Source organism: Diplotaxodon limnothrissa, linkage group LG16 (genome assembly GCF_057381915.1).
Source record: "Diplotaxodon limnothrissa isolate DT_005_m linkage group LG16, D_limnothrissa_male_GT1.1, whole genome shotgun sequence".
Classification (NCBI taxonomy): Eukaryota; Metazoa; Chordata; class Actinopteri; order Cichliformes; family Cichlidae; genus Diplotaxodon; species Diplotaxodon limnothrissa.
In genome coordinates, this window is record NC_140611.1 from 13,943,126 (window position 1) to 13,959,823 (window position 16,698).

Below are 16,698 nucleotides of genomic sequence, written 5' to 3' on the forward strand. Positions count from 1 at the left end.
TAAAGTAACATTTTTTTAAATCTGAAATGTATTTATCTTAAACTGTTTCTTTATTCCTTTATTTCTGTATAAAATAAGCCTGTTTTTGCTCATGTCATTTTAGAAACAAGACACAACTGGCTAAAAAATGAATCCAAACTGGATTTTCTAAAACTGCAGTTCCAAAAGCAAAAAGATTTCCATGTAGAAATGCTCAACTTCACAACATTGAAAAACATGTTTACAGGAGTCTGTCTTTCAGTTCTGTTGCTTTACCAAACTATCTACTGTTAGATGATTAGCTCTTCACTATTTTGTCCAAATATGCAAATGTGGTTTTTTCTGGTCACTCCAAAACCCAGCATGCATCAGCTGTACCTCAGGCAAATGAAAGAAAGAAAACAAAATGTAACTCTGAAATCTGAGCTTTTGGCTCACACAGATTAAGTTCATCTTATTTTTTAAAACGTTGGCAACTGTCTGACATAGTAGAATGACATATGACAGAAACAGGAAGAAAGTATAATGTGGCTCTTTAAAACATGCAATGTTATCTTTCTCTCAGTTTACTTACCACTCCAATAGAGAAGTAGTTGTTGACGATGCTGTAGGGAACAGGATCTCCCTTCTCCTCCTTGTCGTCAGGGATGATGTCTATATTCCAGCGGTCCAACACCACCTCAGTGCTATGCTCAATGTCCCGAAGGACCTTCACCAAGCTACCACCCTCATAACCTGCCGAGAACAACCAGAGAATTCAATTTACTTCAATTCAGTGTTATTTATATCAAATCACAACAACAGTTGGCTGGAGGTGCTTTATTATATGTTAAAGTAGAGACCTACAATATTAGAAAGAAACCCCAATAATGACACAACCACCTATGAGCAAGCACTTAGCAGCGGGGAGGAAAAAACGCTTTTTAACAGGAAGAGGCCTGGTTCTTATATCGAGCTTTTCTACTCTACTGGAGCATTCAAAGCACTTTATACAACATGCCATATTTACCATTTTACTCCAGCACTTTTTTCTATGCTTTTCTTAAATAAGTGCTTTCTATCTTACATTCAGATGCATTTATACTCCAATGGATGCATCAGAGAGCAACTTGGGGATATTTATAGTGCAGACTGGAGCAACCAGGGTTCAAATCATCAACCTTCTGATTAGCAGATAACCAGCTCTACCTCCTGAGCTGCAGCCACTTTTATCCCGCTAAACAGTATAAAGCTAGAAACTTGGAATCAATCAGGAATCACATGAAAAAAAATCAATCAATCAGTCAAGCATAGCGTGAGCAAAATCTGGCAGAGAAAAGTCGTTCTCTATATTTCATCATTTTTAATCATAATCTCCACATGTAACAGGCAAATTACACTATACGAGCTCAAATATGGAACACAATAAAACTGATTAAGCTGCCTTTCCAAAGAAACTACCCTCCTTGCTTCAAACCCAGAATGAAGCCCAGACCTGACAGCCCTCCGGGAAGCCCTCTGGATTTGCTCCATAGCTGACAGCCTGCTTTAACAGCCAGGCATAGTAATAAGAAGCAGATGTTTGTTCCAAAGGTGTCACAAGGGCATGAGGCTTTAATGAGTGCCATCACACTGGGAGAATCATGTGTGTGAAATATGAGAGTATTTTGCATATGCATATGTTCTCACATTTGTACTCTTGAGAAATAAAAGAAAATTCACGGGGAACAGTTGTCTTTTTACATGAACAATTAGCTACTTTTTAGCTGTATTTATTTATTCATTTTGTGGTGTTTGCACAGGTACACACACAAATACACACATCGTCTGCACAAATTGATACATGTTTTTGTCATTATGCCATCTGTGCACAACCTTAGAAGACTGCAAGCCTGTACTTGACTGTTAGCATATATGAATACTTGGAAATTAACCTTAAGCACAAAGTGCAACCAAGATTGATGCAATAGTTTTGCTGGTATTTATTAAAATCAGGCTGTATTGGATAAAAGGATTTTTTCCCCCTGATAATGGCATAAGGGAAGTTATTACAGTCTATCCTGAAGGTTGAACGAAAGCGTTACAAAGAGTAACTCATGAAACCATCCAGAGACACTAATGGTATGTCAGTGCTGAGTTACCTGACATAATGAAAGACAATCACGTACAATACATCCTGATATTTGTGTAAATGATTACAAAAACCCACTGACACCAATAGAGGAAATTAAGTGTTCATGTGTTCACTGCATTATGTGTTATTTTTAAAGTAAAATTTGCTTTATCTTTCACCAATGTCCTCCATTTTCGCCCTGTGTTTCATCTTCACTGCAATTCACGTAAGTTCCTTTCACATTATCATTATTATTAGCACTAACTTTCACAAATACAACCAGTGTAAGAATTAATGCATAATGTGTTTCTATTCCAGTACTTGCCAAATGGTAAATGATCAAGTCAGTCATGTCTCATGGGTTAAGAGAAAAGCTTTGCTCGGCAAATATCTCTACCAACTTTTATGACAATCCTTCAAATTATTGTCAAGATATTCCACAAAAACCCAGTAATTAAACTAAAATTCAACAAGGCCTAAATCTTTGGGATTCATGCTCTAGAGATCATGAATTAGATTGAGTGGTGATACATCTGAAAGCTGTTCGATAGATTTTTTTTGTTAGTTGATGAACATCTGACTAAAACAGACTGCAGAGCCATGAATCAAAACTGGCTGCTCACCTTCACATACAAATCAGACTAGATTCATTTTCCCTCTCAGGTAAATGATCATCAAGCTAATTGGCTGCAGCTAATATTTCAGAGTTTATCTCTGATGATCAGTTCAACAGCCCAAAGCCACCCAGACCTGGCAGCTTATTGACAAAATATCTTTCAAGTGCTCTGCTGGTCCTCGCAGCAACAATCGAGCAGTTATAACCAGCCAGTGTAATTACTGGTCCCAAGTACTACGAGAAATCAATGGTTGGCAAAGGACTTACAGCGTGTGCAAGTGATTTGCAAATTAAGTTTTTAATTTGACACATAAAAGTCCCCTGTTTCTCTTCCCATCTTTCATTTCCCAGAAATGTGCAGAGACACATGGCTACCTTTTGTATTTGAGAAGTGAGTCATTCTTTAAATTAACTGTTTAAACGTGCTCTATTATGTTCAATTCAAAAATGAGTATCTAAATACAGAAGACAGGAGGCATGTAAGGCAGACAGAGGTGAAAAATGAAGCTGATATGAGAAGAACAAAAGAGAGCAGGCGGGAATGTCCAGGAGAAAGTAATTCAGCAACCAGAGGGAGACAACAGTGATTGGTATAAACACGCAGAGTTTTAGGAAAGAACACTGAAAAGCAAACAGGCAATCAGGCTGAAGCGTAGCTATAGAAAGTGACAGCGGACTTGGTAATGTGAAACTAATCGGGACAGAACAGAGACTCACAAAGGCAGAAAAAAAGTGAAAGCTGTCCTCTGTGGCTCCCTCTTTATAGCCAATTTCTCCTTACTGCTTAGCTGTACAGCTCCAATATTGATGCTTTTTCCCAGTGATATCAGAAGTCTTTTTTGACTGTGGAAGGCAGCTTTAGTAAGCAGAAACACAGATATTCCTCTGAAGAGTTGGTGAACACCAAAAAAACTGAATTAAAGAGGACTTAAACTCATCAGGTGACCACAAACACAAATGATTATGAATAAGTATGGTGCTACATTAACTCCATTAACTAACAGGCTCACAAAATCTTATCAGTGTTTTCAGCTTGTTTCTCTTTGCCACAAAGTTTCCAAAAAGATCAGCTATGGCATCAGTTCTTGCAGGCTTTATAGATGCCTATGCAGCTATGTAAAGAAAATACAGAAAGATGCTGGAATGAGCTCCTCACCTCCTCCCCAGCGTAAGCAGCGAGCCAGGTCATTCCCTGTGCCCAAAGGAAGAATGGCCACCGGAGGGTGCCTGGCAAAGTTGGCCTTATCTGCAAGGGCACAGACAAGCAGATCGATCTCGTGCTATGGATGTGAAAATGTTCTTGAAACAGATTTTTATGACAATATATGAACTAGAATTCTGACTGAATTTATTACTGATAAATTACTGCTAAACCTACATTTGTACTCAGCTAGAATAAAGTAGAGAGTAATAATTCCTCACAGTGGAAAAAACTATGCATGATTGCAGGAACTGTGGAACTTCAGAGCTGGTCTTTAAACAGATGTTTACAATTCATTTTTCAGCTAAAATATTTAATGTTCACCTTTATTTTTCTGCTCTTTCAGCCACATTTCATCTTTACTTTTATTAATAACAGAAAATATATGTGGACTGGTGCTCTACAATATGTTTCATCCACCAAATCACATTCACACGGTGCTTTTATCTATGCTAAAGCACATTCTAACATTCACATACACTCAGGGTTCAGTATATTGGTCAAAGATGCTTCGACATGTGTTCTGACCTACAGCTGCCTTTAAAACAATAAAATCTGGTTAAGAATGCAGATAAACTCCTATCAAAGCAAAGTATTAGTTAGATTCTAACTTTTTCATAAGTTAGAATCTAATTACCTATACAGTCGAGGATCCAGCCCACTGTGCCATCACCTCCACAAGCAAGAACCCGGAAATCAGGGACATCATGGAAAAAGTTGAGCCTAGAAAGACAATAGATCCAGGAATCATCACACATGATCTTCTGACATTTTAGTGCTGCTATCCATTCTCACATACAGCAGAAAATAATCAATTTCAGAAGTGTCTGCAGCACTAGAAATGGTATGTGTTTAAGACGGGAGAGCTGCCTGGGTAGAGAGTTCACGGGGCAGCACACAAGACAACCACAAGCCAGCGGGCATGGACCACTGACTGCACTGTTCACATCTTAAAGCAATCAGACATCCCAGTGACTTTGTGTTCTGACCTGTACCTCTGTCAGGGACGTTACAGAAACATTTAAGGGTTCAGCACATGTGTGAAAACATCTTCACATATACAGAAAACAGGTGTTTTGTTTGTAGAACACTTTTATACACAGAGTCCCTGAATCCTAATGTCAGTGTGTACTAAGAATTCTGTGACGCCAAATTTATTAGTTGCATTTTGCAGCAGCTGACAGGGATTTCTAAGCTTGTGATGGTTTAATGAACAGGGGCGCTCCTGGGCAGAGAGGACACAGAGGAAGGTAGAGAGAGAAAGAGTAATCAGTGTGCGCCCTCTCCAGCTGTGCTTACTTCACTCCTTTCCCTGGAAACCACAGTCACGCAGTGGTCGCAGAGTGCATGCCCTTCAAAGGGACCTTTAATGTGTGTTGGAACAAAGGTGTCGACAAAAGCTTTCATCTCTCTCTATCATGAGACAGCTGCCCGGTGACCACCTGGTCCTGCACAGTGATCTCCCATAGACCCTTTAAACCAGTTCTACATTTTCACTTGAACATAATACAAGCAGGTGATAACTTAAAAGAAAAATCGACATATAGTGTCTCAGTAAGGTCTTGGGCCACCACATGATTTTTCAAGTCTCCCAAACTCTGCTGGAGGAGTGAACGCTATTTTTCCAAAACATATGAACTATTTTGGTGTTTCACTGATTATGGTGGAAGGGCTGTCCGTCCAAAATGTCAAGTTAACCTGAGATCAAAATATTAGGGAAGCCATAACATATGAGTGATATCACTTTTGTCCTTATTCAGGTCCTTATCAGGATCAAAATTCTTCATAATAAGATGCATTAATATGTGAACTCCAGATGCCCCGACCAGTTTGTCAAAGATACAACGATACATGTTTTGCAAATAGTATAGAAAACTCTCCAGCTGTGCAGTGTTACAGAAGAAACACCTGACTATTTACAGGCAGTATTGACAATGAAATGCTTACCCCACAGTATTGTCACGTTCTTTATTTTATTGCCAAAGAATCCCGTGAAAAGTTCTGTTCATTTATTTTGTGCCAAATCACAACAACGGTTGTCTCAAGGTGCTTTATATTGTAAGGTAAAAACCATACAGACAAAGAAAACTGAGAAAGCCCTAACAATCTTATCACCCCTTGTAAGCAAGTGCTTTGGTGACAGTCGGAGGGAAAAACTCCCTTTTAACGGGAAGAAACCCATTTTCTGCTACTGGTTTTAAGCCTAATCTTAAAAGTAGAGATCGTGTCTGTCTGCTGAATCCAAACTGGGAGCTGGTTCCACAGAAGAGGGGCATGGAAGCTAAAAAGCTCTGCCTCCCATTCTACTTTTAAATACTCTAGGAACAACAAGTAAGCCTGCAGTGTGAGAGTGAAGTGCTCTAACGGGGTGATATGATACTATAAGGTCATTAAGATAAGATGGGGACTGATTATTTAAGACCTTGTATTTAATGAGAAGAACTTTAAATTCAATTCTGGATTTAACAGAAGAACAATAAAGAGAAGCCAATACAGGAGAAATCTGCTCTCTCTTTCTAGTCCCTGTCAGTACTCTTGCAGCAGCATTTTGGATTAACTGAAGGCTTTTCAGGAAATTTTAGGACATCCTAATAACAATGAATTACAGTAGCCCAGCCTAGAAGTAATGAATGCATGAACTCTTTTTTTCAGCCTCGCTCTGAGACAGGATGTTTCTAATTTTAGAGATATTGTGCAAATGGAAGAAAGCAGTTTTACATATTTGTTTAATATGTGCGTTGAAGGACATGTCCTGGTCAAAAATGACTCCAAGGTTCCTCACAGTGTTACTGGAGGCCAAGGTAATGCCATCCAATAACCTTAGTTTGATCTGAATTTAGAAGCAGAAAGTTAGCGGCCATCCAGGTCTTTATGTCTTTAAGACATTCCTGCAGTTTAACTAATTGTTGTGTGTTATCTGGCTTCATGGACAGATAGAGCTGGGTGTCATCTGCATAGCAGTGAAAATGTATGCTATGTCTTCTAATGATGCTGCCAAAGGGAAGCATGTATAATGTAAACAGAATTGGTCCTAGCACTGAACCCTGTGGAACTCCATAATTAACCTCAGTGTGTGAAGAGGACTCTCCATTTACATGAACAAATTGGAGTCTATTAGATAGATATGATACAAACCACTGCAGCGCAGTACCTGTAATACCTACAGCATGTTCTAATCGCTCTACTAGGATATTATGGTCGACAGTATCGAACGCTGCACTAAGGTCTAGCAGGACAAGCACAGAGATGAGTCCACTGTCAAAGGCCATAAGAAGATCATTTGTAACCTTCATTAATGCTGTTTCTGTGCTGTGATGAGCTCTGAAACCTGACTGAAATAAGCCATTCCTCTGCAGATGATCAGTTAGCTGTTTTACCACTACTTTTATATGGTTGTATAAAGGGAAGTAAGATAAAAGGATTAGCTATGACAGCTGGGTCAGTATATCAAATCCACAATATAACTACACTCTGCTGTTTTTAAAAACACCTACAAACAACAATTTACTAAAAAGAAGCCTGGTTGTATAGTAATATATAGACAAATGGCCCTGTTTTCCCTTCATCTATTTCCAACCATCCATCTACACCACTTGTCCAATTCATATTTTTGAGGGGGACTGAAGCCTATTCCGGCTGGCATCCAAGTGACATAGTTTCAGGTCTTGTAGTCAATATATTTACTTCGCAACTTATAATCAACTAATCTCAAGCCTTCACAACAGGACTCCATTAACTGTGATGTCACAGTGGCTCTGTGCATTTTTCCCATAGAGCTTATTTTTTTATTTCATTATTTCAGTAGAAACAAACAGGTTTGGGGCTGAATCCCAATGAGAGGCTAGGGAAATTGGTTTTGACTTTTGGTCTATGTGGAAAATGAAAAAGCTCCTGCATTCTCAAGAATGGAAGGAGCCTGCCAACACAACAGGGGTACCAACAGCCAATAACATAGAGAGAACCTCGGAATATATAAGCTGTTGTGCCCTGTTGTGTTTTGGCACCTGGCAACTCTTCCTACTAATGGATCTATAATCCAGCTGTTCCTTCTGGATTAGATTTCATGCCTCTCTGGTACCTGAAACAACCAACCTGCCTGCCTTACCCTTATGTTACTGCCTCCCCAGAATCAAAGTAGGTGGTATGTTTATTTCTAGACCTTATAACAAGGCACAGAAGCCACAAGGCAAACAGCACCCCCTAAGGGCTATATAGAGAAACAACACCAATATGCATTCACATCTAACCAAAACCTATTTAAAATCTTCCGTTTGATTTATGCATGATGTCTTAAAGGAAGCTGGTGCATCAACAAATAATACATGGAGGTTGACATATTATGTGCAATGACATGAAATGTAAGTACAGCAAGCTAATCGCGTTCCCTAAACACATCACTCAGAGAAATCTACCCCCTCATTTCAATGCCTGCTGTGAGTGTTGCTAAGGAGCCCATGGTAACAGTTGTGGAGTTCAGCTGGCAGTGAGTTAACCCTCTATGTGACAACAGACCCTGTGTGTTTATTTTCAATGTAGGGCCTCTTTCACCCTTTTAGCAGCATCGGCACAGATCTCCCGCTGCACAGGACAGTCATATGACCTCATTTAAGACAGATCCCTGCACTGAGGAAAAAGGACTGAGGCTGAGTTGAGCAGGCAGAGGAGTTTGTTATTAAAAGTTACATAATTACTGTAAGTGGAACTTACAAGGCAATGTTCTTAGCCACAAATATTATAATATATCATAATATCAGTGGAAGGAACCGTACAGGGCCCAGACCATTTCCAGTTTAGACTGGGCCCAGCAGGTTTTCTTTGAGCAAGCCCAAGTCAGTTTGCAGATAGAAACTCAATACAGGGGCCCTGAAAGGGCAAAATGTCTATTGCCATGTGTGTCTGTGCTTAATACTTATACAGTTTATGAATGCAGCTTGCTAAGCATGCGACCACTGATTAGTTAGTAATCAACCCTTTAGTCTGAATATGGTCACTTCAGGCTCCCTATAACCAACATGCTGGTGGCCAAAACACTGATGCTTAGGCTTCAAAATGAGTCTAAAACAATGGATAATGTGATGCCAAATCCATCTTTTATATACAGTATAAAATACACTGCTGTTAAAAGGCTAAATTTAACAACATAAAGGCATGTTTACAGTCTGGTAAAAAGAAATACAGATAATTTATACATATAGCTAATTTCACTCTCCATAGCTATGTTGGAACATTTGACAAGGCGCCTGTTTAAATATTATTAATTCTGCTGACACGGGCAGCAGCAGAAGCAGCAGATATTTGTCTCTTCACCACCAATTTGAGACGCTGAACTGGTGCTCTTAACCATGTTTAGTTGGTGCTTTTGGGAGCAATTTTATGGTACAGTCTTCTAAATATGATGTCCTCTTGTGTGACCCAGACAACAGACCAAGTTAATAAAGGATTATCCTGAAGAAAAAAAAACCTCAGGGGCTGAAAAATTAAGCCACCCGCAAAACCTGCAGTTCCTTTAATGGCCACTTGAGGCTGGCTCCAAAGTTAAAACACCAAATTTTACAGAGGCCACACACACACACATAAAACATATTAAGGATTGTACATTAACATAAAACTGTTGTTGGAGCCATACTGAATTTTACAAGGGAAACACACACACACACACACACACACACACACACACACACACACACACACACACACACACACATATGAAGAGAGAGAGAGTATGCATAGTATGCAAATGGCCATCATAGTACGTCATACAATGAGAACAGGACACATATTAATATTAAAATCTGTAGCATAATGTATTGTTTGGAGTTTAGTCTGTTACTGTTACTATTTTTAACATTTCTTCTTAGAGCAACTGTAACCCACATAATTTCCTTAGGGATAAATAAAGTATTCTGATTCTGATTGTTTCAGGATGACCTGCCATTATCCAATGACATCTGCTTACCTGTATCTTTTGCTCGTTTCTCCTCCTCTTCTTTTATAATTTTTCTAAACTGAGCACCTGATGGCTTTGAACTTTTCTTGACCATCTTCCATCGGTTTTAATTTTGCACTTCAGTATGAACATAAGTCCCCCAACTCGAGGATCACCACAACATGATCTAACACACCTACACCTCAGTTCACAGATTCACTTTGTCAAAGGTGCATTTCTGGGATTTTGCACAACCCAGGATTCAAATCATGAACACATAATGGGCTTGGATTTACAACACTGTGAATGAAATGTGCTCTATTTGGAAGCAGCCGGCCCCCCTCCCCTTTCGACGGCTTGTGTGTGAGACTTTAAATCATCAAACTGTAAATTTCAAATTTCAAATTGTTATTGATCCCTTTACCCCGAGTCCTAAAGTGTATGTTTATTTTCTTACTGTTCTTATATTTATTGTTTGTTTTCTTGCACTGCTGTAACTGGAGCCTCGTCGTCTCGTCTCTCTATATACTGGACTGTATGTAGCGGAGATGACAATAAAGTTTACTTTGACTTTGGCAGCAAGCAGGCGCACCGAGGGCTCTCGCGCTCACTTTTCGCGTATAGAATTTCGAAAAAACACCGGTGCAAATTATAAGTCTGTATCATAACGTCTGGTGTTTTTGTGTTTGTTGTTTTGTTTTTATTTTATTTTATTTTGCGAGCTCCAGCCAATCAGAGAATCCCCCCGCCCCGCCCTCTCCTCCCTGTGCAACAAGCAGCAGGCGCACCTCACAAACGAAGGGCGCCCTTACGCCCAGCAAATGGGCGATAGAAAGCCGATCGGTGCCTATGCTGTTCCCAATATGTGCTGGCTGGTGTCGGGGCAGCATGAGTACGAGCAATTTTTTTTTTTTTTTCTTTTTGCTGATGCACGTGATGCCGCCCCCCACCACTATGCCGCCCCGGGCAACTGCCCGTGTCGCCCGTATCGAAAACCGCTACTCTGTGTGCTGTACCTTCAGAGTTTGTGGATGCACCTTACCAACTAGCTTTGCTAGCATTGGCTAATAACCTAGCAGCCCAGTTATTTCCAAATATGGTCACTTCCTTTTTTTCCTTCAAAAAAACATGAAACCCCCCCCCCCCCAGCATTGCCATGGCTGTGCAGACAGACACTGGGGCTTTCTTTTTTTGTTTGTGTCATGTGTAGCAATTATATGTCTTGTCCATATCTTATTTGGAAAATGCAGTGGCAAACAAAACTGATGTAATGCCTTTGAATCAACCATTTGAAGATACTTTTATTCAATAAAATCTCTGATTAGTTCAGAACGTTGCAGTACTAAACTGTAAGCTACAGTGTATACTGACAGTACAGATACTACAAAACAAGATCAGCGTTTTGATATCTTTTCTAGAGTCCAGCATCACATCAGTGTATCACAGTGTCTGTGTTTGATGCAGCGTGTACCATCTACAGCATTCTCCCCAAAGACCCGTGTGCGTCATCGGGTCTCTTTTCTTACAATGGGCTCTCGAGGGCAGCAACTTTGCTTGTCGTGACTGAGAGAGAGGCAGAGACAGTAACAGAAAAGGGAGCAGAGAGCCTCATACAAATGGATGTGAAAGGATGGTGAAGTCACTTCACCTTCAAGGTAAAGCATTCATGGCCCTTGTGCTGCTGTATAAGGGCATTTTTTTTCTTCTTCCAATGAACAAGGGGGCCCAACAGAATTCATTTCAAAGTACATGTTGTGCTCAGCTCTGATGTATGCAGGAACGCATGTGAGTGTCAAGAGGTCAAATGCACAGCGCGGCAGTAACGCAGTGTTACACCCCGGCCCGAAGCCGGGGTGTAACACAACAAAAAGATAAACCCGATACATAATAACGACAAAAAAAAAAAATCACACCACGGCAGAATGACGAGAGTTGGTTAATTTATTTACTGAACAGGTAGCGAGCTTCAGGGTGGGCGATGCCAAAACAACAAACAAAACACACTAGAAAGAAAAACAGAGCTAACTTACCTCCCACGATCCCAAAACAAAATACAATTCTCTAACCTGTCTCCCTACCCGAAACAGGAGAAAAGAGGGGAATAAAAGAAAACGGCTTCCCACCCCTACAGCTACCAAGCCCAGGTACAACCCCTTTTTCAGCATTAATATTGCAGCCCCGTGCAGTCACACACCACGACGGTCCCCAGACACACAGCTCACGGGAAACCAGGAAGTCTGCTCGCCGACCCAGTCCAACCCCTTTTGTAGCTGGCCTCTTTCCTTCCTCCACCAATGGGTGGCCTCCACCTGGAAACAAGCAACACTGAATACAAATACAAACAATAACAACACCGTACCGCAAATAATGACCCTGGGTCATAACACCCCCCCACCTAAAATCAAGCATCTCATTAGAGAGATGCTAGACCTAGTATCAAAAACATTAAAACAAACAAACAAATCGAACACTTCCTAGGGGGAAACCAGACACATCAGTCACTGTCTGTGTCATCACTGATGATCCCCTGCAGGTTGGCCCATTCGGACATTTTCCTGCGACCTCTGTGGGTATTGTTTTCCTGATCACTGTCTGATTCCGAGTTTAGAGTGCGCTGATATTCAGAGGACGGACAGTCCTGTTGTTTCTGACTTGCTGAGGCACCCCTGCGTGTAGGTCGACCTTGTGTGGTAATGATGTTGTTGACATCAAGAGCAGCCAGTTCTTGAGCTTGCTCTCTCTTCATTCTGACCTTTTTCCATTTCTGAATAGTTGGCTGACCATGTACACCAAGCTCTTCAAGCTCCTTCTTCAGAACAGCCACCTGGGAGCGGCAGTCCTCCAGCAGCTTCTTGTAATTTCTCCTCACGCCGCAGAGGGCAATATAACGTTCAAGCCTCGCCACCGATTTGTCATCAGACTTTGGTTTTCTGGTGCTCTCATCTTTCTTCACACTCTTCTTCATCTTTTTATCATTTATTTTATCAGTCTTATTTTCTTTTTCATCTTCCAAAGAAGGTAGTGATGAAACTGAGTCTGGGTCACTGGTTTTCTCTTCCACTTTTGTATCTTCTTTTTCACTGTCAGAAGACTCGTCGCTCCTAATTTTGTCACTCGTTTCTGACTTGCAGTCTCCATCTGATTCGTTTCCTGCATCACTCAGTGGTGTTCTCCTTCCTTCATCTTTACTGCTGGTTACTGTCTCGACGTTCATTCTCACCGTTTTCTTTGGACTGTCACTGCAGTTGCTTTCCTCACTGAGTTCCTCATCAGAAGACTCGTCACTGTCAATTTGACGATTTTCATTTCTCTTTTGTTGTGATTTTTTCACCTCTGGCTCTTCACCATCAGCTTGAGATTTGGCATTTTCTTCATCATTGCTGCTTTCTTTACTTTCTGTTTTGTTGTCCTCTTGAACCTCAGATTCTGATGATGAGCTTGAATGATTATTTTGTGATTTCTTTGCCCAGGATTCATCTTCACTCTCACTCATGACCTCGTCATTTCCATTTTCTCTTTTCCTTTTGTTCTGGAGCTTCTTAGTCTCTGAGTCACTTTCACTTTCATCATTATCCTGCATTTTCATCAGTTCCTCTTGCACCACCTGTTTCATGAAAGTTTTTACTTCTGACCTTAATGAGTCACATTTGTTGTGTGTCTGATATCTCTTTTTTAAAATTCCCAAGGTCAGCGTGCTCAGGTCTGCCTCGTCACGGAGTTGACCACACACAAACCTGCGGATACCTGCTGCCTCCTTCTCCGACACCATACTAAAAACCTTCGCCGTCCCACCATCTACCCCCGGAACAGAACTATCATGCGGCTCAGAGCCGTCCGGAAACATTTCGGATATGTCCACCTCACCACCCAAGCGACGAGCTTGAGCACGAGTAACCACACATGCCGGATAAACTGTGGGGTCACCCAGCTCCGACGGGAATTGGCATAACCGATCCGAAGTAGGACACTCAATAACTTCCGGCATAGCCGGAAACACTTTTCCCCCGGCCAAGTCATTTCCCAAAACAAGATCAATGCCTTCAATTGGCAGCTGATCTCGAACCCCCACCCGCACAGCGCCCGATACGAAGGACGAGGTCAAAGTAACCGTATGGAGAGGCATGCGTAAAAGACTCACCTGGATACCCCACACCAGCAAATCAGAACCACAGTACGACTGCTGAGAGAAAGGCACGACTCCATGCCGCGCCACCGAATGCTTCGCCCCTGTATCCCTCAAGATGGTGATCGGAACCCGGTCCCCCGCATCACCAGACAACGATAAAAACCCCGTCGAAACAAACGGTCGAAACACCTCATCTATCCCCCGCGGAACGACGCCAACCGGCATTAAGCTAGGGCGGGTTACCGCGGAGCAACACTGCACGGCCCCCCCCGAAATGTCGGCCCGCGCCCCCTCCCTCGCCCTCAGCACGGGACAAGAAGCAACGAGATGACCGAGCTCATGACAAAAAAAACATCGGCGGTCCCCAGCGGCCACCGTAGGGCTACGCCGCGAGAGCGGGGGAGAACGCCCCCCCCCCCCCCCCACCTCCGGCAAAACTCTAGAACCCCGACGTAACGGAGGGGAAAAACCCCTCTTGTGCGTCAAAGCAAACTCATCTGCCAGAACCGCCGCTTTCGCGAGGGAAACGACCTTCTGCTCGTTCAAATAAACAACCACCCGCTCCGGCAGACACCCCTTGAAATCCTCCAATAACATCAACTCCTTCAACTGTGCAAACTCCTTAACCTCACTAGCCTGGCACCACCGATCAAAGAGCAAACCCTTCTCGCGCGCAAACTCCACATAAGTCTGATCCCCCCCCCTCACACACTGCCGAAACTTCTGACGGTACGCTTCAGGCACCAACTCAAAAGCACGCAATACGGCAGCCTTAACCACACCATAATCTAAGCTCTCAGATGCTGACAGGCTAGCCCACACCTCCTGAGCCCTACCCACCAGCCGACACTGCAACAGCAAAACCCAGACCTCCTCCGGCCACTTTAACGCGGCAGCCACACGCTCAAAAGCAGGAAAAAACGACTCCACCTCTGATTCACAAAAGGGCGGCACCAATTTAATGTGCCTCCCAACATCAAAATCCTGACGGAGAGCCGGGGCGGGACCAGGCGCCGGCGGCGCAGGGAGCACAGAGGGCGCAGGCGTGGGCGGCGTAGAGTCAGGGGCACGCGGTGGAGGTCCGCGCTCCAACTCCAACGCCCTCACCCTCAAATGCATCGCTTCTACCTCCAACCGGTGACTACTCAACTCCACCTCCTTAATGCGGAGCAACAACTGGAGCTCCTCCGCCGACGACCCCACCACCGGAGCAGGAGGAGCCACAGAGGGGGCGGCCACAGGAGGAACAGACAACGGAGCCAACGGCTCCATAGCCGCCCCGCCCGTCCCACCAACAAGCGGCACGCTCGACAGCAAACCCCGCTCGCTCAAAGCCACCATGACAAGCTGTCGCAAATCATCCTTTTTCACCCCCGCCGGCGCCCGCACATCAAAACGGCCCGCAATAAGCAGCAAATCCTCCCTCACCGACACCGACTCAACTGCTGCAAGGAAGGCGCCTCGGCAAACTTATCCACATCAAACTCCATCCGCGGCCACCCACACAAACAACCCCCAAAAACACAAAAAAAAAAAACCCACACACCCACACGAACCCCACTACACACAAACGACCCCGAAACCCCTCAAACGGACGAGCCCCCATTTATGTTACACACCGGCCCGAAGCCGGGGTGTAACACAACAAAAAGATAAACCCGATACATAATAACGACAAAAAAAAATCACACCACGGCAGAATGACGAGAGTTGGTTAATTTATTTACTGAACAGGTAGCGAGCTTCAGGGTGGGCGATGCCAAAACAACAAACAAAACACACTAGAAAGAAAAACAGAGCTAACTTACCTCCCACGATCCCAAAACAAAATACAATTCTCTAACCTGTCTCCCTACCCGAAACAGGAGAAAAGAGGGGAATAAAAGAAAACGGCTTCCCACCCCTACAGCTACCAAGCCCAGGTACAACCCCTTTTTCAGCATTAATATTGCAGCCCCGTGCAGTCACACACCACGACGGTCCCCAGACACACAGCTCACGGGAAACCAGGAAGTCTGCTCGCCGACCCAGTCCAACCCCTTTTGTAGCTGGCCTCTTTCCTTCCTCCACCAATGGGTGGCCTCCACCGGGAAACAAGCAACACTGAATACAAATACAAACAATAACAACACCGTACCGCAAATAATGACCCTGGGTCATAACACGCAGTGTCCCCATTCCCCTTCACTGACCTCCAGCAGGTTAGTCTAACATGACAGGAGGAGGTGGTCTCCCAGCACAGCGCTCTGACTGAACAATTTATGTTTCTATTTCATATTCATGATGCTCTTTTTATCCTGAAATATAAACTCCTGACTCAGCCCAAAAACAGAGGATACTACTAGCTTTAGTTCAAACTATCATATCGGCTGAAAAAATAGGAGTTTAATTGTTTCTCTTTTGTTGGTATGCTCTAATGGGCTGGTGCTGGTTTTAGGCACTAAAGCATATCCTTTCTGACATGGGGCATAATGTTGAGAGCCCATCACAGGGCTAACACTGTGAGACAGACAGCCTCACATTCTCACATAGCTTAGAATCCCCAATTAAGCTGACTTGCTTGTCATGCACAAAATCCACACAAAGCACAAGGGGAACATGTTAATTCCAAATAGTATAGCCCCAGGAAACTACGAAATTCATGAATAAAACAAAAACAAAAAACTTTCTGGTTAAAATGAATGATATTCTGTTTGGGACAAGAAAAAAAAACTGTAATCCAGTATCAGCACCTTATTCCATCTGTGAAACACGGTGG

General features: G+C 42.9%; 2 protein-coding genes across 2 annotated transcripts in view; both read right to left on the reverse strand.

Annotated features, from left to right (window-relative positions):
- The window catches only part of dgkg (diacylglycerol kinase, gamma), a 234,602-nt gene that overhangs the window by 137,759 nt on the left and 80,145 nt on the right, over positions 1-16,698 (reverse strand). Inside the window, exons 19-21 of the mRNA XM_085374679.1 lie at positions 4,526-4,611; positions 3,844-3,933; positions 554-714 (exon numbers count right to left, since the gene is read on the reverse strand). Of these exons, the coding sequence (XP_085230805.1) occupies positions 554-714; positions 3,844-3,933; positions 4,526-4,611 (337 nt within the window). The remainder of the gene's footprint in view (positions 1-553; positions 715-3,843; positions 3,934-4,525; positions 4,612-16,698) is intronic.
- LOC146615850 (uncharacterized) lies at positions 12,309-14,165 on the reverse strand. The gene has a single exon (XM_085374959.1). The coding sequence runs from the start codon at positions 14,163-14,165 to the stop codon at positions 12,309-12,311; it is 1,857 nt and encodes a 618-aa protein (XP_085231085.1).